This window comes from Lytechinus pictus, unplaced genomic scaffold, assembly GCF_037042905.1.
Source record: "Lytechinus pictus isolate F3 Inbred unplaced genomic scaffold, Lp3.0 scaffold_19, whole genome shotgun sequence".
NCBI lineage: Eukaryota > Metazoa > Echinodermata > Echinoidea > Temnopleuroida > Toxopneustidae > Lytechinus > Lytechinus pictus.
Genome location: NW_026974140.1, coordinates 3237446 through 3264324, shown reverse-complemented (window position 1 = coordinate 3264324; position 26879 = coordinate 3237446). Strand labels below are relative to the sequence as shown.

The 26879-nt window shown below is 36.2% G+C and overlaps 1 protein-coding gene across 2 annotated transcripts in view; it reads left to right on the top strand.

Annotated features, from left to right (window-relative positions):
- The window catches only part of LOC129261021 (kelch-like protein diablo), a 66782-nt gene extending 47269 nt beyond the window's left edge, over window positions 1-19513 (top strand). For both annotated transcript variants that reach the window (XM_064114512.1, XM_064114514.1), the window contains 8 exons: window positions 3218-3346; window positions 5150-5345; window positions 6059-6294; window positions 7449-7610; window positions 8001-8207; window positions 8612-8748; window positions 14999-15138; window positions 16823-19513. In XM_064114512.1, the coding sequence (XP_063970582.1) occupies window positions 3218-3346; window positions 5150-5345; window positions 6059-6294; window positions 7449-7610; window positions 8001-8207; window positions 8612-8748; window positions 14999-15138; window positions 16823-17048 (1433 nt within the window). In that variant the 3' untranslated portion in view covers window positions 17049-19513. The remainder of the gene's footprint in view (window positions 1-3217; window positions 3347-5149; window positions 5346-6058; window positions 6295-7448; window positions 7611-8000; window positions 8208-8611; window positions 8749-14998; window positions 15139-16822) is intronic.
- The last annotated feature ends 7366 nt before the right edge of the window (window positions 19514-26879 follow it).

The window sequence follows — 26879 nt, the reverse complement described above, 5'->3', positions numbered from 1 at the left end:
GTAGTTAATCTAAGAGCCATGAAACAACTCATAAGCTATGCATACTGAGGTAATACCCCCATCTCACTAGGAAGGCGATCGTGGCGACCATGGCGATCTGTGTAAATCCCGCAAATCGTAGCAGAATCTTCCTCGAATTCTATTTTTAGCCTGCGAGACGATTGCACTGCAACTTCTATGCGACCGACCTGCGCTGAAGGCGATGGTAATACGCTGAAAGTACGACGATGCCACTTTCTTGCGACGATTCGAGGCAGATGTGATGCGCTGCTTCTGCGATCAAAGCGATCGTACAACGAGGCTCATACGCTAGTTAGGACCTCGGTACGGTGGTGCTACGAATGAAGCGATTATGTTACGTTCATGATGGGCTCTTGAAACGATTTCAAGCAATCGGCATACTAATCGCGGCACATGACACATTTTTCAGTCGATTGCCAACCTCCGACCAACATGGATGTCCAGAATTTGGTTGGACTTATACATCTTGGCATTCTAAAAGAACATCAGTTAAAAGTTGAATGCGAGGACAGGAGAAGGAGGAGGCCAAAAAGATCAGGGTCCGATCCTGGCTGTCACCTAAGTCATAATATACAATATTTTTAAAATTTCATTCAAAAGATGTCGATGAGCCTAATAGTTAATATGAGGGATGCATCCAGAATTTCATAAAAGAGCATAAAAATCTTTGATATTCTGTTAATTTTTTTCCACAAAGTTTGTCACTCAAAAATATTTGGTAAATTCCTTTCAAATTTGGTGACAAGAAGTAGTCTACTGATGTGAGAGCACTCATAAAAAGGGAGGGACAATGCCAGAATCTCCCTAAAGATTGCCTTTCCCAATCAATACATTAGTGATCGAATCATTAACAAAATTTGATGTTGTCTACTGTCACTGTGGTTAGAATTCAATTTATTTTCAAAACATAATCAATTTATTTATTTCTGCGGAGGTAACCCATTTCGTCATGAAGACATGTGAGCGTCTTTTTTTCTCTTTCCAGCTGGCTCAGCAGTAAGATTTCCATCCTCCTCCTGTACCCCCTCCTCTTCTTCCTCTACCACCACCATAACCCCTTGATCTTCCTCTTCGACCGCCGGCCTAAGAGGGGTAGCTTGGGCAGCTTTCCCTTTTCTGGTCCTTTTTCTGGGAGGTATGTATGAAAACGCCGTGGTATCGCCTCGTAATCTGTTGCAAATATGATAATCTGCCACCATCGGCACGGCGTTTTATAGCAGCGCGGACGGTTGTTGCGCAATCGCTGCCCAGTCATCAGCGGCGCAGCAAAAGCGCAACGCGAACGCCTGTATCGGGCTGAGAACGTGTGCCACATGCCACCCAAAGAAGGAAGCGTCGTGGTGGAAGCTGTGTGAAGCGTGTCGAGCGCAAGGCAGTCGCCTTGTAAACGGAAGCAGCGTAGCAGAATTGTCTTGGGGAACGGGCCTGAAAACCACGGGCGATCGGTGCTGCTTTTAATGCGCTTATACTACGCTTTATGCGTTGGGGCTCCGTTACAGCTACGAATATGTCGTTTGTAATACGCTCATGACTCGATTGTGATGCGCTTTAGCACCTCCGCGATCTCGCTACGTAAGTTTTGAACATGTTCAAAAGTTTGTGGCGACCATAAAGATGGTGGCGATCCTTGCCGCTTCAGAAAAGATCAAGGTACGACGGAGAAGATTAAAAAGATCAAGGCACGATCAAGCTACGTTATACCACGCTTTGTCGATTTTTGACGATCGCAGTGGAATCGCCATCTAGTGAGATGGGGGTATAAGAGTGGTGTAGTTAATCTAAGAGCCATGAAACAACTCATAGACTATGCATACTGAGGTAAGAGTGGTGTAGTTAATCTAAGAGCCATGAAACAACTCATAAGCTATGCATACTGAGGTAAGAGTGGTGTAGTTAATCTAAGAGCCATGATACAACTCATAGACTATGCATACTGAGGTAAGAGTGGTGTAGTTAATCTAAGAGCCATGAAACAACTCATAGACTATGTATACTGAGGTAAGAGTGGTGTAGTTAATCTAAGAGCCATGAAACAACTCATAGACTATGCATACTGAGGTAAGAGTGGTGTAGTTAATCTAAGAGCCATGATACAACTCATAGACTATGCATACTGAGGTAAGAGTGGTGTAGTTAATCTAAGAGCCATGAAACAACTCATAGACTATGCATACTGAGGTAAGAGTGGTGTAGTTAATCTAAGAGCCATGAAACAACTCATAGACTATGCATACTCGGGTATCAAGATCTTTTTTTTTAAATTGAAAATTTGATATATTCATGAGATACCCCTTCCACTTTGGAAGTAAAATTTGGTGCTAATAAAAGGCTTCTGCATTTTTAAAATCATCAATCATTAACTTAATACTAGTCTATTGCACAAAATGAGGAATAGCATAATATTGTTATTAATAATATTACATTTCGGTTTGCAAGAAAATGAATTACAAGAACTTGTTATCTTGATCACTAGTAATCTCAGCCCTCATATTCCTCCGCCATAGAGGTGGCTGGAGGCAACTTTACCAACAAATGTCTTTCTATAGAAATTCGTCATCGAAAATCATTGATGAGGTGTTTCATGAAAACTCCCCAGCTTCAAATGCATATTTCAGTAAGAATTATATCAGCCCTGTTACACCAATCCAACTGACTGATCTACATCATTGATTTGTAGGCTCGAGTGCTCACAATCTTCAGGGCTATTCCACGGTTACCCACGTTACATTTGGAGACACCTTGACTCATACTTGGAGCTGTAACTCCATTATTATTGATAGGAACTAAACATCTCTTTATCACAACATAGTACGCAGTCTGACTATCCTTTGTATAAAAACAAAACTTGGGAAATTTCATTATGCTCCTGGCAAATCTTTGAAATGTGTCGGTTACTCATGTTACATGATTTGGACATGCATAAAATGAAAAGTGGACATAAGTGAAAAGTGTCCTCATACAAGGCTTTTATGAAAGTTGATTATATCCATTTCAAAGAAGTATATTAGGGAGACAACTTGTATATAATTCAAAAAATAAAGAACACATGGTTTTTACTAGGGGTGCAGATAAAGTGGTTACTCAGGTTACGGTTCAGATGGGCTATATGTACAAAGACACATTGAGCTCATGTCCACCAACCTATGGAATTGCCCTTCATTGCATCAATCAAATTCAATGTATTTTCCTTCTACAGGCGAATTGATGATTCACATAGAGACTGTTCAAGCTTTGTTGAACACAGCATCCATGTTACAGCTCCCTGATGTACAAGCCTCTTGCTCAGAGTTCCTCAAGAAACAACTCCATCCTGCAAACTGCCTTGGTAAGACACATAGCGTTTCTCAGTAAACTTGCTTCATGTTAATATTCACAGTCAGACCGCAGGTCCCTATGCAAATGAGCAATTAGGCCAGATTCATCCAAATTTTCTCGTGGCTGAATCCTCCTTGCAAAATCTTGTGATTCGTGAGATTTTCTTTATCTAAGAATTTACCTACTTTAACCTCAAGTTTAAATTAAATATCATTGCACCATCAGATAGAGTAAATGTAACCCTTTCATATTGGTCATTTATCTTGTATAAAATACTTTGAAAAATAAGTGAATTTCAGGCCTGAAAATGTGCATCAAAACTGAATTTTCTTTCTCTGTTTTCTTTTGAAAATTGTGCAAAGCTTTTTATTATCTACATGTATATCACCACAAAGTTGAATTTCTGTAATTTCTCACTATGTCACTCTTAATATGTGGCACCTTTTAATCGGTCAAGATCACACTTTTCCCACCAAGGTACAAGACGTGATTTCTAAAATTTTGGAGTAGCATGAAATCTATTTTTGGACAAGGCTTCAAAACAACAACCGCTGGTAATTTTATGAGATTACCACATGGGGAGTGTGACCTTGCCGTGAATCCAGCACTGGAACCATTGAGTGTGTGGTCTCTGACCAATCAGAGTGCAGTATTCTAGTTTTCAAGCTGCTTAATGGACTTGGCCAATGAAAAGTGTGATCTTGACCCGATTAAACTAATTCTTGTTTTGAAACCTATACCATTTTAAAGCATAGATATTCAGCTTTATCATGATCTAAAAATTATTTGGGCTCAAACAAAAATAAAGTGTAAAAATAACAACTTTTGTCAGGTAAAAATTATCATTTTGTTAAATATTTTAGATCAAAAGTTTCACCTGCATTACAAAATCTTTAAATAAATCTAAACACATGACCTGAAAGAATGATTCTTCTTTACAATTATACCAAAATCATGAAATTTGATGTATAGGTAGAATGACCGAATTAAAAGAGGTGTGTTTGTCCGCATCAAGCTCATTAAATATGCAAAACCTTTCTAGTCATGAATATCACTTGGATGAAAGAAGCCTCTTTTTGGGGGACCTGTCTACTGACTGTTCACAATGCAGTGAGACAAAGATTATAGGACAATCTTAACTTTCAGTATAGAAAGAAGCAGATAGCAATAACATCTAATTGGTTCCAAGATGTGTTATACTAGGGACAGTCATAAGGGTAATCAAGTATGAATGATTGTTTTGCACACGTCATAGGTCACATGATCATGGTCCAAAGTCATTTTGGGTCAATGGACATAGTATTTTATTATCATATGAATATTTTCTTTTGTGAATAATAATTCATTAGCTGTTTTCAAAGTCAGCACTACTGCTACATCGAATCGTGTATGAATGCAGGTGAGACTGCCAGAGGCATTCCACTTGTTCAGCTTGATTTCAGAATTCCACACCGTTGGGTTTATGTAAATGAAAAAGGGGGCCGTGTCGTAAAGCTTGTTTGTAAGTTAAGAGTGACTTTAAGAATGACTGGTGATCCTTTCTTGTGGTAAATGATATTCACCATTAAATGTTCTTTGGTTATTATATAGCGCGTAAAAAGGTTAACCAGTCATTCTTAAAATCGCTCTCAACTTATGAACAGCTCTATGAAACACCCACCAGATCTACATCCACAATGTTAATGATGACAGTTAATCTTGATGTTTTTTAAAGACTTTCCCATGAAATCATTGTTTGCTGCAACTACAGGTACTTGGGTTTAATTTAAACCATTATAATAAACAATCGTCTGTGATATATTTTTCCCTGTAGGAATAAGAAACTTTGCCGATGCTCACACATGTACTGATCTCAAGCTGGCCTCGGGACACTACGCAGTGACACACTTCAGTGAAGTAGCCTATGAAGAAGAGTTCCTACAGCTCAGTAAGGACCAACTCTCAGAGCTGCTTCGATGTGAAGATTTAAATGTAACAAGTGAAGAAGAAGTCTATAATGCAATAATAAGGTCAGTTTAGGACAATATTAACTTTGGAATTTCAACTTTGAATTTTAACCACCTAGCAGACACAAATTTTTGGGCTGAGATTTCACAGGGGGGGGGGGGGGCTGGTAACTGCCAGTTATTTTTGTCAGAGACAGGTGGACTGGTGAAATGAAATGCATGAGAAATTCAATTCAATCAATTTAATACCTATATTTCTAACCTTAAAAGCTCCACTGACATGCAAATGCATATCTTCTGCAAATGTGTCATTACTTCACCAAAGCATTACCTTTTGGGTTTAAATGTGCATCATATGATTTCAATATTTTTTTATTTCATTTTTTTCTTGCATTTGACTTCATTATCCTAAGCCCTCCATCCCTAAAATCCACTAGAATAATTTTAAGCATAACAATGCATAATGTTATACAACTTGCCATAACTATGTGCCATTGCTAACAATGGCATCACAAGTCTTCATACAATACCAACTCAACCCTTTTTTTTTTTATCATTTTTTGACAAAGCAGTAACTATGACAGTTTGAATGGTTGTGATGTGGTATTGTATGAAGACTTTTGATGCCATTGTTAGCAATGACACATTGTTATTATTAATATTTTGTGGATTCCCAAATTCTGCAGCATACTTCCATTTCCAGATGAATTATAAGCAGTATGTCTCAATCTCATAACCAGAAATGTTCTATATCTTCTATTTTTCTTTTTATTCAGATGGGTGTATCACAACAAAGCCTGTCGAGGTGACCACATTGCTGAACTCCTGCAGGAGATTAGGATGCCTCTGTTGTCTCCAAGGTTCCTTGTTGATATCGTCGAGGCTGAAGAACTCATCAAACAGGACATGAAGTGCAGAGACCTGTTAGATGAAGCTAAGAACTATTACATGCTTCCAGAGAGGCGTAATGGTATGAAACTCACCCAGATCACCCCAAGGAAGTCCACTGTTGGTGAGTGATACATCCACTGGCCCCTTGGATGTGTATTGTAGATACGGTAAAAAAAAATATATATATGGCTTTGCTGTGAATGTTACAAGATCAAATTTGATGACCTGTCAAGAATATTATCTAGGACACTGTTCCACTCATACTAGTGTGGAGGAATGTTGACAGCACGGTCTGGTATACAAGGTTGTTCCTGCCCATATTGAAATCAGAAGAATTATTATTTACAAAGGGAACTGTTAACCATTACTAGGTATTCCTTATATCTGTAAAACTCAGAGCTCTAGTTTGCATTCAACTCTGGTTCTCTTAATAAAAGTGGCATGCAACATAGGCCATATTACCACCTTCTGGATTCCCCCATCGACTACAAATTTAAATAAATGAGAAAACACCTAGAATGAAATATTCATTATTCATTAAATAAAGAGTTTCTTGTGAATTTCTTGTGAATTTCACAAATCAGACTCAGTAGAAATATCATGAAGGGACAGCTTCAAAACTGTGGTATATTTTCCAACCCGTACTTTTAACAGCAAAGTGCAGTATTTTTTATGTGTGAATTATAGGACTGTGCAATGTAACGATTCACTGTCTTAAACCTTTGCGCACTGATGTTGCAATTTTGCACATTTGTACAATTACATGTTCATTTATTATAATAATTAGTGTTCTCCTCTATGTACATATTACAGAAGTTTATAAATTGAAATAGTTCTTGGATAACATCTATATAATAATCATAAGTAGCAATGGTGCAATATGGAAATCATCAATTATGTAAAAAAAACATGGAAACAATTGTCATTATCATCCCCCCCAAAAAAATTAATTCATCTTGCAAAGAATTAATGATATGTAGTCAGGGAAACCACTGGCCAAACAAGTCTTAGAAATTGCTGGAAATATTACTCATCTTGAAATATACAGTTGGAAGTAAAGACAATAAAATTGACGTGCTATATCGTTGGCCAACAGTGAACATGTTGCAAGTACCGGTACTATGTTGCGTTCGTCTTTGACTAAGAGATATAAAACATTGGCCTTGAGGTGAACATTGAATAATTCAATTTACCTGTTTTGCTTTGGATAACATCACTGCATTTTTCAATATACACTGTGTATGAACTTTGTCTGTTGTGTTATATTTATTTCAGGATCAATCTATTGTGTTGGAGGGATGGACAGCACTGGGCACTCCTTGAGCCATGTTGAGAGACTTAATCTACTTAGTGGGAGGGTTAGCATTGAAGCCAGTATGAACACCCCTCGGAGTGGAGTTGGAGTAGCTGCCTTAGATGGTAAACTGTATGCAATAGGTGAGTTTATACTGAACAAATCTATTATATACTGAGTGAAAGGGGATAATGGAAGTTGATATGAACACACTTGATGTGGAGTGGGAGTGGCTGCCTTAGATGGTAAACTGTATGCAATAGTTGAGTTTATGCTATACAAATCTGTGATATTATTTTGAGTTGAAGGGTGATAATAGTAGTTGATATGGACACCCCTAAAGTGGAGTGGAAGTGGCTGCTTTAGGGGGTAAAATTATACAAATCAAATCTATATCCGACTAATGCAATGATGTATTATATGACAATATTATATTGCAATATAAGTGAGCGTGAAACTTCCTGTATTACAGCCCCCAGGATTGCAATCCATGAACTCGTACATTCTATCTTTGTATGTATTGTTTTAAATAGGTGGCTATGATGGAGGGAATTACCTTAGCACTGTAGAGATGTTTGATCCATCTACTAGGATGTGGCATAGGGTAGCATCAATGCACCAGGTCAGGAGATATCACTCAGTGGCTATTCTTGATAGACAGCTGTTTGCTGTAGGTGGCTATGATGGCTCCACTGTCCTTGATACTGTAGAGGCGTATGATCCCCGTACAAACCGCTGGAGTGAGTAGACTACACTATACAGCTTTCATCTATTTTGCAGTCTTTGCTTACCAAAGTGGTCTGCTCAAATTACTTTTAATGCAATGCTATTATAATCTTACGTAAAACTTGAGTAGAAAAAATTTTCTGGCCCATTTCAGTGAGTACACCTTTTGTGATATATGAACAGAAAATAAAGACCAATAAATCCCTTAATTGATGGTTTGATTTGAAAGTTCAAATCACTGTTTTCCATGAGAATTTGTAAACTTCTAATTACCTACCAAGGTAAATGCATGATATGTACTCATTAAGTTTCATTTTACCAAAGTTAGTAACAAAGTCATTAAAGTTCATTTTACCAGATTCAATAAAAAATTTGATTACAAGCTTGTATACTTTTTATAATGATTAAATTACTGCAGGAAGGATAGCAAGTCTTGATGGTAAACGTCGTCATGCGGGTGTGGCATCTCTTCATGATTGTATGTATGCTACAGGAGGTAGCAATGGTACTCTTTATCTACAAGGTTGTGAAAAATATGAACTAAGAATGAACAGGGTAAGAGTCTACACATAATTTTGATTAAAAAATTGAGGGGGGAGAGCAAAATTGGAAATGGATGTTTTGTCATTTTATGTGTGTTTGTTTTTTCAAAACTATTTTTATTATGTGCCAAGTCCAACAGTGAGTAAATTTGAATTAGTAAAAGTAAAATCAAACAAAAATGATAACAAAATTTCTTCATAATTTGATGTCAAAGATGAAAGTTGAGACATATTACTTAATTTCACCATACAGTTATCTAAACAGAACAGCAGGCATTATGTAATTTAGGAATTCATCCACTCACTCATTATCTTGTATGTCATTAAAATGTAAAATAAAATGAAAGTTTTAGAATATCATTTTTGAGTCCTGAATGGAAATCATTGTTTTTAACATCTGTAATGACTATTTTAAGTTTTTATGACAGAATCAAAACCATCTTTCATATCCAGAAAATAATTAGTGAGTGTGTGTCATCATTGACTCTCATTTGCCTATCATTGTGTAATAAGTCATTTTGTGAAATGGTTTGAAAACCCAGACATCTTAGTCCGGGGGCTGGGGGAGTTTATTCAGCTGATCGGGTACAAAAGGTTTGATGGTCCCAACATGTTGGCATGATATCAGTGGTCAAGAAAATATGTTGCTGCCGGGTCATATCCTGTACGGAAGGCCCAGAGGACCCCATTTTTGTCGGCCATCTTGGATTTTTCATGAAAATCAATTATTTTCATTTTTTCGCACAAACAAATGAAAAATATTAAATAAATACGCATTTCACAAGAATTTAGATAGTCTAAATCGATTGCCATCGTTTTCTGGACAGTCCGGTTAATATTTTTTGCTAAATATAATAATTTATGCCAAAATTTCCATGTTTTTAGGCAAAAATTTGCATGTGCATTGATATCTTTCTGTTTTGTCATTAATATCAACAATTAATGCAAAATATCAGCACTGTACATGAAAGAAGATATATTAACGAGAACATTGATATGCTTCATGACCGTATTAATGTCTTAACTTGCTTAGATATAGGTAAAATACCCCCAAATGTATTCCCCGATATTGCGATAAAATGACACCAAAAAGCAACCTCCGTCACTAGTCACACTAGTGATACCGACTACAATGCGCTCGCTGGCTTGCCTTTCAAAAGAGTACAATAGACTCAATCGGTCTTGCCTCGCCTTTCTTGGTGTGACCAGCACGCATAAATGCATGTAATTAGCGTCGCGTTAGAAAAGTGTATATCACATATATGGGTATGAGGGCAAAGGGCGTTTTTTTTTACATATTAAAGCAACTTTTATGTTAATGAAACCTCTTGGAAAAGTTAGAGGAGGCATTGCTCTGCATGTCGCAAGCAACTACATTCGGGCACCTTAAAACATAGTCCCGCAAGAGCCTGTCGAAGGTACCCCACCCTTATCAGAAGCTTGACCATTAAAATATCGTGCCTTTTGGAGCCCTCATTGTGGCAAAATGATGCTTCGGATAGGTAAAAAAACAACATTTATCTTCTTGAAATCACTTAGAGACGGAAGAGTAGGCTTTTCTCTATTAGCTACATTTAAAGAAGTGAGGGCACAGCGAAGCCTACCCTCTCAGGGGGCTGCCCCAAATCATCCAGCCCCTTTTTCGTATTTTGCCCATTTCTTGGAAAATTCGACATTTTGGAACCACATTGATGAAAAAAAGTGATTCTTCTATGTAGTGAAGCTACTTATATTGTTTTAAACCACTTCGAGACAAAAGAGTAGAAATTCTTTTATCTACTACATAATAAGAATTGGTGGAAAATCGAAGCCACCCCCGTTAGTGGGTTGCCGAAGACAACATCCCCTTTTTCCGTATTTTGCAAATTTATGGGAAAATCTGCAAATTCGGAGCCCCCAATGAGGCTAAAGGGTAATTCTGCTAAAAAGCAATCCTTTTCCATTGTCTTAAAACCACATGGAGACAAAAGAGTTGCCTTTCCTCTATCAGTTACATATAAAGAAGTGCTGGTACAGCAAAGCTTACCCCCGTCAGGGGCTCCTGAAATTACCCACCCCTTTTCTCTTAGATTACCTTTTTACTAGAAAATCTGCGAATTTGGAGCCAACATTGAGGCAAAAAGATGTTTCTCATATAGCAAATCACTTTTATCGTCTTAACACCACTTGGATAAAAAAGTAGTATTTTTTCTATCTGCTTCATACAACGAATTGCTGGCACATCGAAACCTACCCCCTCAGGGGGCGGCTGAAGTCACCCAACCCCCATTTCGCGTTTTTACAATTTATATGAAAATCTGTCAATTTGGAGCCCCAATGGAAGCAAATAGGTGTTTCTGCTATATATATCAATCCAATTCATTGCCTAAATCTACTTGGAGACAAAAGAGTAGCATTTATTCTATCAGTTACATAATAAAGAAGTGCTGGTACAGCAAAGCCTATCCCCGTCAAGGGCTCCCCAAATTACCCAACCCTTTTCCATATTTTACCCTTTTATTTGAAAATCTGCGAATTTGGAGCCCACATTGAGGCACAAAGATGTTTCTTCTAAATAGCAAACCACTTTCATTATCTTAAAACCACTTGGATGCAAATAAGTAGTATTTTCTATATCTGTTACATTATAACGAAGTGCTGGCACATTGAAGCCTATCCCCTCATGGGGCAGCTGAAGTCACCCAACCCCTATTTCATATTTTGCCCATTTCTAGGAAAATTCGCCATTTGGGAGCCCCATTGAGACAAACATGACAAACGACGTTTCTGCTTTGCAGAAAAGTCACTTTTATAGCTTTGTAACTCCTGGGAGACGAAAAGGTAGGATTTTCTCTATAAGCTTTATTTGAAGACGCGCTCACTCACATAAGCCTTCCCCCGTCAGGGTCTCCCGAAATCACCCATCCCTTTTCCGTATTTTACTTTTTTATTAGAAAATCTGGAAACTTTGAGCCCCAACTGAGGCTAAAAGGTGTTTCTGCTAAAAAAACAATTATTTTCATTGTCTTCAAACCACATGGATACAAAAGAGTTGCCTTCCCTCTAGTTACATATAAAGAAATGCTGGTACAGCAAAGCTTACCCCCGTCAGGGGCTCCTGAATTACCCACCCCTTTTCTCTTGGATTACATCTTTTTGCCTCAATATGGGCTCCAAATTTTCTAAGAAAAAGGTAAAATACGGAAAAGAGGTGGGTAATTTCAGGAGCACCTGACGGGGGTAGGCTTTGCTGTACCAGCACTTCGCAGATTTTCTTACAAAAGGGTAAAATATGGAAAAGGGTTGGGTAATTTGGGGAGCCCTTGACGGGGATAGGCTTTGCTGTACCAGCACTTCTTTATTATGTAACTGATAGAATAAATGCTACTCTTTTGTCTCCAAGTAGATTTAGGCAATGAATTGGATTGATATATATAGCAGAAACACCTTTTTGCCTCAATGGGGGCTCCAAATTGACAGATTTTCATATAAATTGTAAAAATGCGAAATGGGGGTTGGGTGACTTCAGCCGCCCCCTGAGGTGGTAGGTTTCGATGTGCCAGCAATTCGTTGTATGAAGCAGATAGAAAAAATACTACTTTTTTAATCCAAGTGGTGTCAAGACAATAAAAGTAGTTTTTTATAGGAGAAACATCTTTTTGTCTCAATGTGGGCTCCAAATTCGCATATTTTCTAGTAAAAAGGTAATTTAAGAGAAAAGCGGTGGGCAACTTCAGGAGCCCCTGACGGGGGTAAGCTTTGCTGTACCAGCACTTCTTTATATGTAACTGATAGAGGAAAGGCAACTGTTTTGTATCCATGTGATTTTAAGACAATGAAAATGGATTGCTTTTTAGCAGAAACACCCTTTAGCCTCATTGGGGACTCCAAATTTGCAGATTTTTTCCATAAATTTGCAAAATACGGAAAAAGGGGATGTTGTCTTCGGCAACCCACTGACGGGGGTGGCTTCGATTTTCCACCAATTCTTATTATGTAGTAGATAAAAGAATTTCTACTCTTTTGTCTCGAAGTGGTTTAAAGCAATAAAAGTGGCTTCGCTCCATAGTAGAATCCCCTTTTTTCATCAATGTGGCTCCAAAATGTCGAATTTTCCAAGAAATGGGCAAAATACGAAAAAGGGGCTGGATGATTTGGGGCAGCCCCCTGAAAGGGTAGGCTTTGCTGTGCCCTCACTTCTTTAAATGTAGCTGATAGAGAAGAGCCTACTCTTCCATCTCTTAGTGATTTCAAGAAGAAAAATGTTGTTTTTTTACCTATCCGAAGCATAATTTTGCCACAATGAGGGCTCTAAAAGGCAAGATATTTTAATGGTCAAGCTTCGGATAAGGGTGGGGTACCTTCGACAGGCTCTTGTAGGACTATGTTTTAAGGTTCCCGAATGTAATTGCTTGCGACATGCAGAGCAATGCCTCCTCTAACTTTTTCCAAGAGGTTTCATTAACATAAAAGTTGCTTTGATATGTAAAAAACGCCTTTTGCCCTCATATGTAATATACACTTTTCTAACGCGACGCTAATTACATGCATTTATGCGTGCTGGTCACACCAAGAAAGGCGAGGCAAGACCGATTGAGTCTATTGTACTCCTTTGAAAGGCAAGCCAGCGAGCGCATTGTAGTCGGTATCGCTAGTGTGACTAGTGACGGAGGTTGCTTTTTGGTGTCATTTTATCGCAATATCGGGGAATACATTTGGGGGTATTTTACCTATATCTAAGCAAGTTAAGACATTAATACGGTCATGAAGCATATCAATGTTCTCGTTAATATATCCTCTTTCATGTACAGTGCTGATATTTTGCATTAATTGTTGATATTAATGACAAAACAGAAAGATATCAATGCACATGCAAATTTTTGCCTAAAAACATGGAAATTTTGGCATAAATTATTACATTTAGCAAAAAATATTAACCGGAATGTCCAGAAAACGATTGCAAACGATGTAGACTATCTAAATCATTATGAAATGCGTATTTCTTTAATATTTTTCATTTGTTTGTGCGAAAAAATGAAAATAATTGATTTTCATGAAAAATCCAAGATGGCCGACAAAAATGGGGTCCTCTGGGCCTTCCGTACAGGATATGACCCGGCAGCAACATATTTTCTTGACCACTGATATCATGCCAACATGTTGGGACCATCAAACCTTTTGTACCCGATCAGCTGAATAAACTCCCCCAGCCCCCGGACTATCTCTGATGATCTTACCTTTAATGTATTTTTTTATTAGTTTTTTTATTAGGGGAAGTGGAAATTTGCTCTGAAATGCCTTGAGAATCTATGTTTTAATGAAAAATTCAACAAATCCTGTGTGGATTTTTATAGGTATCATGTTTGTCAGATATGACATTCCACAATCAAATTAAGCTTTCTTATTTTACATATGATTTTGATGAAGTTTTTCAGTGTCATGATTCTTTCATTTACCTCATTTTATCAAATCAACCTAATATTGGAATGGACTTGACCGTTAATAATCATCATGTAGTTCTACTAATTGATAAATGCATGGGTTTGCCTTTGCCACATTTGGGTATAGCATTGTACAGATTGGAGCTTATTCTTGTGTACAGGATGACATCTTTATATCTTTTGCATCTTTGCATGATGATTTTACTAAACAAATAAGGCAAGATCATCAGAGCAACTAAGTACACTTGGGATTTAAAGGGAATCAGCAATTTTACAAATCACTTATTTGACATGTGTGATGAGATCAACTTATCTAGATTGACCAGTGTATATCTTCTCCAGACTAGTTTTTTTTTTAGGAATGCTAATACAAGCATCTTTGACTCAGTCAATTCTCAGGCTATTGGGACCTCAGAAGTCTGTTGGAAAATTTTACTCAGAGGAAGTATATTACACATGTTTTGCATAATGTGGTAAAAAAAATTGCGCAGGGCCTCGTCTTACAAAGAATTGCAATTGATCTGATCAACCACAAATATACATGTAGATGGCCAGCAACGTCAACATCTAAAATGCAAATTAGTTCAAAATATTTTCTAGATATATATATATTCATACATACATCATTCTCTTAGAGATTCAGTGTGATTCTTTTAGTTTACTAAGGATATTGTGCAAATTTCTTGTCGAAAGAATTATGTCATGGTTGGATTTCCATACAGTTGAGATTGATTGGGTCAATCGTAACTCTTTGTAAGACGGGTCCTGACGTGAAGGTAAAATTTGACTTGTGGAAGGTCGACTTACGCAAGTTTACCTGTACATGTTATGATTTGTTTTCAGTGGTTACCTATTGCCAGTATGAGTTGTAAGAGAGGTGGAGTTGGTTTAGGAGCTGTAGGTGGTAGACTGTATGCCTCTGGAGGCTATGATGGTCAATCTAATCTCAACACAGTGGAGAGATACTATCCAGAGGAAGATAGGTAAGATAAGAGGCAATTGATCTAGTCAATCCTAACTACTGTCATGCTATTCTCTTGAATGTTTGGCCAGAACTCAGAAGTGTTGTTTAAAATTATTAGTTTGAAACCATGGTTCATTCAGATTTCATGCACTGATTGCATGTTATTAAGTATGTATTTTGAGAAACGGTCCAAAATTGAATGCATGCTTTTGTCACAGCGAGTAAATTTGCACTTGTTACAAAAGATTCAGCATTAATTCTAAAATGACTGGGGGGGGGGGTTGATTCATAGCTCCTTGATAGGGTTACGATTACTCTGTTTCATTTCAAATTGCCAAAAACTCATGGGTCTTGTGATTTCTGGTGGATGAGCTTGGTCTGAATATGAAATTATCAGCAATGTGTGGTCAGCCTTTGAGCATATTCTCATGTAATTGAAAAAAAGTCATCCAGTTTTGTCTCGCCTGCATAGCAGAGTGAGACCGTGGCGCCGCATTTCCGACGGCGGCAGCAACGGTGGCGGCGTCAACATTGAAATATCGAATTGCGTAATGCAGGCGAGACTGCCAGAGGCGTTGAAAGTCATCCTGTTCCTAACATCTGATGTACAGAAAAATATATATATTACAAGTATTTGACAGAAGGCCCCTTGACAGTAGGCCACAAAAGACAAAACAAAAGCAAACCATCTATTCAGTAACATGGTATTCTAATCAATTAGTCCATGCAATGTCTTTCTTCTTTTCCTGTGAAAAGATTCTAAGATGCTTTTCCTAATGAAAAGGATAGGTTATTTTGGACCAAGAAGCTTGGAAGCCAAGCTTGTATATCTAGGGTGGTATTCTGAGATCCATTTTATCTCAGATAAAATGAAATATTTTATCTCCGTTAAAATCAGTGAGATAAAATACCCTTAAAATCTCTCCGAATTGGTATTCTGAGAACAATTTTATCTTCATTTTATCTCTGTAAGACACACCTATTTTTTAATCAATATCCAATTAGAAACGCGCTTTTATAGCTCTCTCATATCACGCAACCAATGGAAATCCATTCCGCCAGGTGTGGCAAAGGAGTGAGATTGCGTCAATTTATTGACTTCAAATATGCTTGCACTATACGCTTGCGCGTCTTTACAGAGATTTCTTTTTAACAAAAATGGCAATACTCTTTTTTTTTTCGAAGTCTATATCGCATCTTTTCAAGCATCATTTCAAAGACAATATTAGTCAAGAGAAGTCTTATGGAATACTTCCTGATTGTACAGGAATAACTTTAAGGTGTTGTTCTCAATGAATATATAATTTTCTTAATTTTCATGCCAACATTTGGAGTTAATTCACCTAGAAATATTGACGAAATCAACGTCGCGGAGATAAAATAGCCCCTACCCTCTTTTAATTTTTTTTTTTTTTTTTCAAAGTAACTTGGGCGCAAGCACATCACCCGCGTTGCAATGGCCAGATACGCAATGGGTATGTCTACGCAGCCACTGCTCTGTTGCATATCATCATAGATACGCAAGATAAAATTTTATCTGTGAAATAAAATGTCATCTCAGAATACTAATTTCATTTTAAGAGATAAAATAAAATATTTTTAAGATAAAATGACCTCAGAATACTGCCCCAGTTCCATACATACTATCCCACCGTTTTGTCCACTTCTACAAAGTTTTTCTTGCATGATTTGACCCTCTTCAGATGGACCTGTATGGCTCCGATGTCGGAATGTCGGAGTGGTCATGGCGTCAGCGTGCTAGGTTCCACCATGTATGCCGTAGGAGGTCATGACGGAGTGCATTATCTGAACACAGTGGAGGCATATGATACCCATTCAGGTGAATGGCATCGGAACAAACCCATGGGTACGAGTAGGGCAGTGGTTGGTATCGCAATACTTACTAACATTCCTGTTACAAATGTTTGATCCTGCTCATCTATTTTTCTGACCTGTATGACAGAATTTTTGTCTACAGTGAACAACTACAAGAGGACATACTCAAAAGGTAGTTTACAATTACTAAGATTATGTGTGCAATATGTAGTACACAGATTTTGTTGTTGGTTCAGATGCATTTAGACCACTGCACACCTTAAGAATGGTCTACAACCCGATTTTAAAAGAAACAGCATTTTGCATATTTTCTAATGATATAAACATAGAATGATAATTAGAAGTTAAGGATAACTATTAGATTAGTCATTTCAAAATTTTACATTTCAAGCTTATAGTTTACAATGTCCAGTGACTAAAAATCATACTGAATCGTAGGGTTGCCATGATGCTCATTTCAATCCTGTATTGAAAACGATTTTATACCCAGCACAAAGAATAAACATTTTTGTTTAAGTATTTGTATAATTCAGATTTGTAGAATGTCCCTGTTCAAATCTTATCAATTGTTGTTAGGTTTTATTCCTAATACGGGTCATAGACCAATGTTGTAGTGCACAGTGGTCTTTCATAGAGCAAGTGAATTTCTGTATAATGGCCAGTGAGGATGATATCAGATCCTGTCAAAATCTATGTCTCCATACTAGAAATAGGTTTTCTTAAGGGTTCCATGACATTTGCTCCGGCGACAATTGCTCCGCTATATAAATTCCACACACTAATCGAATGACTGACTTCAATCCTGGATTAAACACTTATACCCTACCCTAAACCAAACCCTAAACCCATCATAAAAACCTATTGCAACCCTAACCCTACCCCTATATCTTAAAGGTATTGTATAACTTTGTGAGCAGCCGATTTAAAAAATTATCAAACCAAGATGAAACATGTGTACAAGTGCATGTATTAGAACTAATAAACCCTGAAAACAACCATTATTGAGAATGAAAAGCTAAAACTACAAGGCAAACCCCGATTTTGTAAATAGGCGTCTTATAGACGCCTAAATAGTACACATAAGTGTATGGGATGAAATTAAGATTGTGTTTTCAGTCACTTTATATTTCAATTTTTGAAGCACTAAATACTTATTTTTTAATGCAATTTTTTCTGGGCTTCATTTTTGTAACATATCACAGACACAGGTGACAAGTGTGACCTTCTAGCTCAGATTTTTTTAAAGTCAAACCAATGTTAACCAATCACTTTAAGCCCCTTTCACAATTGGTGGTGTGCAACATATATATTGTGACCAAATGATTGCGAACGATCGCAAGAGTGATTGAAAGCTCCTTACGATGAAATAAAGCTTGTAGCAATTGTCGCAGGAGCAAACGTTGTGTCACTTTCTTGGGGCCTTCCATCATATTGACATCAGGGGGGAGTTTCATAAAGCTGTCTATAAGTAACGCACAACTTCACGCATAAATGGAAAATGTTCTTGGGTGCTATATCAGATTCTCAATCATCAGTATTCATATCAGCTAAAGACTAAAAATTGTCTTATAGATTGAATCTGTTTGATAACATGCACCTGAATGCAGATTATCTGATAATACTAGTTCAAAATGAAGTTGTACTATGTCAAACACGAGGGATGATTTGAGGCCCATCTTATTTATCACAAGAACATGTTCCGCCTGTGTGTAAAGTCATGCATAACTTATGAATAGCTGTAGGATACAGCACCTTGGCTATATAACATGAAAAGGTATAATCAATTATGTCCAATGTATTGTAACTTTTTGTACATGGTTAACCATTGACCTACCTATTTTGTAATAACAGTAAAATATTGGTAAAACAGTGGCATATACCGGTATATGAAATGGACATATACCTACTTGAGTATCATATTATTATTGGTCAGTATTCATTTAATTAGACCAATTTACATGTATATACAATTAATATGTATATGGTGCTTATTTTTCTATTCCATATCTTTCTAATGCAATGATGAATTTCAGTTTAAAGAAGAGGCGAGATGTCATGTCTTTCATTATTCTTCCATTTGATGTTGATATGTAATTTCTATCATGTAGGCGACAGTATGAAGATCCATTCACACACAGCCAGTGGTAAACAATCCAGGGGGCTGTTTCATAAAGCTCTTCTCAAGTTAAGAGTGACTTTAACCCTAAGAAGACTGGGGGGGGGGCTGATTCAGCCCCCCCCCTCGACATTTTTCGCGTTTAATCCGCCGCTCGAAATTTTTTGACCGCATCGCTCACAGACTTTTTACTTTCAAGTCTCGCGCAACTTTTGAGACCAAAATTGTGACCCCTGGGTACACGGTTCCGAAATTACGCAATATTTCGTAAGTGCATACAGACCCAGAATTACTCAAAATCATGAATTTGTGTACAAATCCAATGCAAATAGTGTTTTTAGCCAAAATATAAAAATGTATCATTATTTTTCCTTTTACTGCTTAAAATAAATTAATTTTATGTTGTTAATGGTCAAAATAAAGTCCCTGACAATTTCCATTGAAAAAACATTAAAAAACAAAAAGTCAAAAAACAAGGAAATACATAAGAAATTTAGAAAACAATAGAATACATAAGAAAATGAATGTGATGTTGATATTTTTGAAAAATAAATTTGATCAGATGCCTATCTAGAGTATGTGAAACAAAAATTAGCATTTTAGGGGCATTATTTTATTAATTAGAGCAAACTTATGATTTTACGCATAAATTAGCATAATTAATGAGCAATAAGTTTTTTCGCAGAATTTGATACTATATTTTTTGTAGAAAAAGGCCATGGGTAACACGCGTGCCAAATTTCGTCGCGATCAATGGCCGAGATCATAAGGGGGGGCTGAATCAGCCCCCCCCCCCCCCCCCCCCCCGTCTTCTTAGGCGTCGAAATAGCCCAGTCTATTTAGGGTTAAAGGTCAAGTCCACCCCAGAAAATTGTTGATTTGAATCAATAGAGAAAAATCAAACTAGCATAATGCTGAAGATTTGATCAACATCCGATGTAAAATAAGAAAGTTACAACATTTTGTAGGTTTCCTTTATTTTTTCACAAAACAGTTATATGCACAACTCAGTGACTTGCAAGTGAGAGGGTCAATGATGTCCCTCGCTCTTTCTTTTGTTTTTTATTGTTTGAATTATACAATATTTCAATTTTTACAGATTTGACTTGATCATAAACTGTTAAAAAAATGGTAATTCCACATATTCAGGGAGGAATAAAATTATACCGACCAGGATGTGCATATAACTGTTTGGTGAAATTAAGCAAAAATTTTAAATGTCATAACTTTCTTATTTTACGTCAGATTTTGATGAAATTTTCTGTGTTATGCTTTTGGATTTTTCTCCTTTTATTCAAATCAACTTTTTGTTTACTTGGACTTGTCCTTTAAGAACTACTGGTGATCTTTTCTTATGGTAAATGATATTCATATTAAATGTTCATTTGTGATTATAATAGCACGTAAGAAAGGTTCACCAGTCCTTAAAATCGCTATTAACTTACGAACAGCTTTATGAAACAGTTAATAAAAAAATTATTATAGTCTTCCTTGCATTATTCCGAACTTAAAATGAGATAATTTTTGTATTTAATGCAAAACTTGATTTTGGGGAAAGTCTAGCTGTAGTTGGATCACATGTTGTGTTGGAGGCTTGATGCATGTTAAGATTGTCCTTGTCAGCACTCGGCGATATTCTCCTCATTTTGTGGCATGACCCTTCCCCCCCAAAAAAAAAATCTCATAATCCTTTTAAATGTTGTGAATCATTCAATTTTTTTAAATAGCTAGCTGAAAATGTTAAGATATCATCCATTTCTTTTGAACAAAATCTCTTGCAAGTCTGGACAAAATTCCTGGAGAGTTGGTGTGTAATTTTGTGTACTCATTAACTTCAGCAATTCCAGAGCAGTTTGAAGCGCCATGCATCAACTGCACTACAGATGTTTTCAATTGTACTTTGTCCCACCATATGAGAGCAAGACTTTATTCTGAAACATTATTCAACTTGAAACGGAAGTCTTTGGTTTGAGTAACATGATTTTAAGGTTTTCCCCTTTGTGTGTGAATGGATCTATGTTTTTTTTTTGTTTTTTTTTTCAAAATAATATTTATAATGTTCAATATATTATGTTGTTAAATATTGTAAGTTTTCATTCCATTGGTGATGTAACTGTTATGTATTGACTTAATTTGTTCTAAACTGTATTAAGTATTTTAGGTTTAAGGTTTAGGTTTATTGTCTAATTTAGTAATTAAATATATATTGTAAAGCGCATAGAAAGTCTTTAAGTTGACTATTATACGCTATATAAATTTCAAATATTATTATTATTTGTATTAGCTTGTACTTGCCATGTGAAGTGCTCATTTATTTATAAGACATTCAACCTCTTTTATTTCTATATTATGTACATTGGACTTCTTTTTTCCCTCTCTCCTAATATTCAAATTCGCTCTGCCTGGAATGGACTATAATTTGTTGAGGCAAACTTTGTGTAAAGCACTGCAAATGCTTGTAATATATTGGGGCTCAGCCAAATGTGCTGTCCCACCACATACATTCCTTAGCCTGTTTCAGGAGCCTCAGAGATTTGGGGAAATCCCCCTCTGATCATGAGACTTATCAGAAAAATAACCTTTAGCTCTCAGTATTTATTCTGAACTCTGGGTTAATTTAATTAATCAGCTAATTTGATACTCAAATCATTCATAACTGTCTGGGAATAACAACAAAAATATTCTTCTCCATAAAAGGGGACGTTCACCCTGACAAAAACTTTGTTGTAAAAATAGCAGGAAAAAATTACATTTTTTGCTTCCCATTAGTTCAATACAGAGCTATATCGTGTCTTTAGTTAATCTGGACTTTAGAATATGAGTCTTAAGATTTAGCTTAAAATGGTGAATATTGTTCAGAAGGGGTTATTTCAAAGGATAGGGTTGATATGTGTCAACTGATCTAGAAATGATTTTGGTTTTGAAAATGTTGATTACTGTAGAATTGTCTACGTACCCTGTTTGAAGCCTCTATGTTATTTCCTGTCTTTCTACTATAACTTAAAGGAGAATGAAACCCTTGAAACCAGCTGAATCCATATCAAAGAGAAAAATCAAAGAAACATATTGTTGAAAGTTTGAGGAAGATTGAATGGATAATAAGAAAGTTATGAGCATTTGAATATTGAGATCACTAATGCCATGTAGATCCTCCCATTGGCAATGCGACCAAGATCTGTGATGTCACACACGTACAACTCCCTCATTACTTTAGTACTTATTTCACTTATATTCTCACTTTTATAGAGTCTTTATCAAGGTGAGGTGTTCTCTTTATGAGAGGAAAAGTACAGAGGTTTCACAACATTATATTATTGATGAATCGTTTGTCATATGATGAGAAATGAGCAAAAAGAGATGTTTTGGGGTATATTTTCAGTGTCCAAAAGGGGAGAGTTGTTCATCTGTGACATCATAGATCTTGGTCGCATTGCCAATGGGAGGATCTCCATAGCATTAGTGATCTCGACATTCAAATGCTCATAACTCTTCTATTGCTAGTCCTATTTTACTCAAACTTTTGTTGATCTTATTCTTTGATTTTTCTGCTTTCACAAAAGCTAACTTGCTCCAAGAGTTTCATTCTCCTTTAAGTTTGAGAATCTGTTCAAAGAGCATTTCATGAATGTCTTGAAATTCTCCAATATTTATTTTTGCTTGGGAATATTGCATCATCATGTAGAAGTTTTTATGCCATGCAAAATTAATATAAAGCCAATCATTGGACAAACTATCAAAACGTACTGCCTCCTAAAGTTTTTTTCTGTATATTTATTACTAATCGACCTTAATTGCAATAGTTTAATGTTTTTTATGCTTCCTTCAACTGCAATATATTTTGTGTGCTGCCCATTATGCAGTCTGTCTGACCAATCATATAAACATTGTTTCTAATAGCTCATGCACAAAGTATTATAAAGTGTCAATGGTATGGTTTGCACCCCGACAATATTTGGTACCATTTTTATTTTCATAATATAATATCTTTTGGATACACCTCTTGTCTATTTGATAGTATATGTATGCAAGGACAGTTCTTGTATGTACATGTACACAGGTTTGTCTACAACATCAAAGAATAGTTTCAAAATTTCAACAATAGTCAACATTGCCTAGGTAAACCTCTGAATAGAGAGATCATATTAGTGTACCGTGTATGTATTTTGTATTATGGTTTGGTTCAGATGCATTAGCTGGTAATATGAATAGTATTTAATGAAATATAAACCACCCTGTCCTAGGTTCCCCCCCACTTATTAGTCACAGGGATTTGTGTACTAGATTATGCAAATTGTGATATGTACCTTTCTAAACCAACTCTCTTTGAGTTGAATTTTTTTAAGTTGGTGAGATGGAAAGATAATGAAGAAAGAAATTATGTATGGTTTGGTTCAGATGCATTAGCTGGTAATATGAATAGTATTTAATGAAATATAAACCACCCTGTCCTAGGTTCCCCCCACTTATTAGTCACAGGGATTTGTGTACTAGATTATGCAAATTGTGATATGTACCTTTCTAAACCAATTCTCTTTGAGTTGAATTTTTTTAAGTTGGTGAGATGGAAAGATAATGAAGAAAGAAATTATGTACGTTCAATATGTATTTTGTTCTTTGTAATATAAATTTGTGTTTTGCTTTTCAAAATTAAATGTTTGAAACATTTTTGTAAAATCATTTTGTCAGCCACATTCTCTGTTAAGCTTACTTTACAAGAATTTACTGAGGAATGTGTGGTGTTAAAAGCACTTGTGATTGTTGTGATAGGGGCATGGAGTTTGCATAACACCAACTGATGTTGTGGTGTTGATGTATCAAAATGTATAACACCAGGTGCTAATGCCTATTGGTTCAAAATGCTTTGTGCTCCCCTCTTACAACACCGACTAGTGTAGTTTTAACACATTTCGTTATTAGTGCATTCTTTATATCTAGGTAAATTGACAATTTGTATTTTACCATGACCATGTGGATTGTGGTCTAAATCCATTGGTACCAATGACAGTCTGATGTCCACCTTGGTCTAAATCCATTGGTACCAATGACAGTCTGATGTCCACCTTGTCCACTATTGATTTGACAAAACTTTTCGTTTTGTTCAATAACTAATGCAAAATCTTAAACCATTCTAGTATGACACTGTGATAATGATGAATTATTAAGGGCTGTTACCACGTGGTAGATACAGTCAGAGGAGAGGGGATATTACTTTTATAGTACATCTTCGGTAATTGCCAAATTCCAGATATTCCCTTGAGCATAGGACTACATATGCACATATGTATGAGTGATTTGGATAAATAGAAAAAAATATGTATAAGTGATTAGCTATAAATGATCAAAGTGGCAATGCTTTATATATTTGCAAGCTGTCAAAACTATTGGGGAAGGGGCAAATTCATGTCCCCCCCCCCCCTTCACTCAGTTGCAGAAATCAGCTCCACAATCAATCGCTTGATTTCAGCTTTAACCTACTTTTGCATTGCTGCAAGCCTTTAGGTTTCCAAAATATTGCAAATTGGTTCAATACCCTTTTAAAATTGAACCATACATTTTATCTCAATTCTTTTTTGCCTATTTAGTTAAACATTCATTCAGATCATAACATTTTCAGCAGGGATTAACACTTCAAAAAGTCAAATCCACCCTGTCAAAAAAGTCTAAATTCATAAATAAAGAAAATCAAGTATTTTTTACTAATTATATGCACATTTACTAGAGAATCAATTACATCATTCACTATTTCTTTATCACATGAAATCCTCATTGTAATGTGAAACAAGATTTCTCCCTGAACATGTGGAATTGTCATTTTATAGTATGATTCTTTGAAATGCTTCCTTATAACTGTGAAATCTGAAAAAATGAAATATGCCGTAACTCATGATACACAAGTGTATAAAATATTGCCTCACTAATTAGCATATAACAAGCCCAGTTGAAAAAGCACAATTCAAAGTGCCATGTAACTTCATTATTTAACATCCAATTTTGATGAAATTTTCAGTTTGTTTGATATTTCTCTTTTAATCAACCAATCTTTTTGTTGGGGTAGACTTGAATATCTCTTATTTCTACAATACTGGCTTGTCTGGGTGGACTTTCTCTTTGATTTAATTGATATTTAATTTTGTGATTTAATATTGGCAGAAAGAACTGTCCAACAGTTGACCAGTCCTGCAAAGAGTAGCTTCTTTCATCCAAGTGATCATTATAACAAACAAATTATATAGTGGATTATGTCACAAGATGTACTGCGAGACCTGTTTTAATAAAATCCATTTATCTATCTATCTACACAACTGTTGTGAAATATTCAAATTTAGTAAAACTTTTGTTAAAGGTATTGTTTAACTTTGTGAGCAGCCGATTAAAAAAATTATCAAACCAAGATGAAACATGTGTACAAGTGCATGTATTAGAACTAATCAACCCTGAAAACAACCATTATTGAGAAAGAAAAGCTAAAACTACAAGGCAAACCCCGATTTTGTAAATAGGCGTCTTATAGACGCCTAAATAGTACACATAAGTATATGGGATGAAATTAAGATGGTGTTTTCGGTCACTTTATATTTCAATTTTTGAAGCACTAAATAATTATTTTCGAGCGCAATTTTTTCTGGGCTTCATTTTTGTAACATATCACAGACACAGGTGACAAGTGTGACCTTCTAGCTCAGATTTTTTAAAAGTCAAACCAATGTTAACCAATCACTTTAAGAGTGGACTTGCCCATTAGTGAACCAGGTGTGGATCAAAACACATCCTTTAATCAGTCATTGATATAGTTTCTTTATTATCAATTCAAATTTCATTTTGTCAATTTCATACCACGGTGATACTGTATATCTCCAAGGTCATATCTTACATGGTCAATAAGCCAGTCCACATTTAGCTCATGCTCAACTTCTCTTAACCGAACTTTTCTAATTTCATTACGATGAGCACAGACACTTTCAAGTGAAGATGTTGCATAAGCATCCTTTGGCATTCAAAGTCCTTAAAAGAAAGTCCTGGGGGGTGTTTCACAAAGATTTAAGTATGACTTAGAGTCGCTTTTAAGTGCCTAGTTGCATGCGGTATAAAAGGCATAACTGCATCGGTCAGATCATGCAAAGAGGAAGCGCACTACTGCGTTTTGATCAATAAGATTGCGCATTGCATTTCAGATACGCGTCGGCATTTAAGTCATACTTAAAGCTTTGTAAAACACCCCCCAGGTGATTAGAATAGTGATTGTTTTGGCACATTGACTAATATTTAAAGTTGGACTACTTTCAAATGCCAATGATTGTGAGCACTTAGTTACTCTTCAATAGGTGCAATGAAAAGAATGTTTGAGCAGGAATATATGAATCATCAAATCACAAATGGTGTAGTAGGTTTCACGGTACACCAAATGCGTATGATCAGTGAATTTAACGCTCATATGCATGAGCTAGCTGTGAACTGGCTTATTCTAAGACTAGACTGAAGCAATATGACCTTCAATGTTGAGGTTAGTTTGGCCAGAGACATGACATTTGCTCCAGCGATAATTGCTCTGGGCTTTATTTTGTCTATAAAGAATAAGGGTTAGGGTGGGGTTGTAATATGTTAGGTTTAGGTTTAGGGTAGGGCATAGTGTTAAATCCAGGGTTAAATTTTAATACAGCGGAGCAATTTTTCGCCGGAGTAAATGTCATGGAACCAGTTAGGCCCCTCCCACTATCACATGCTCTCAAGATCAAACTTGATATCATCCAATAGGAAGATTGTTCAAATTCAGCAACCACATGAAATCAAAGAAAACAATTTACTACAAA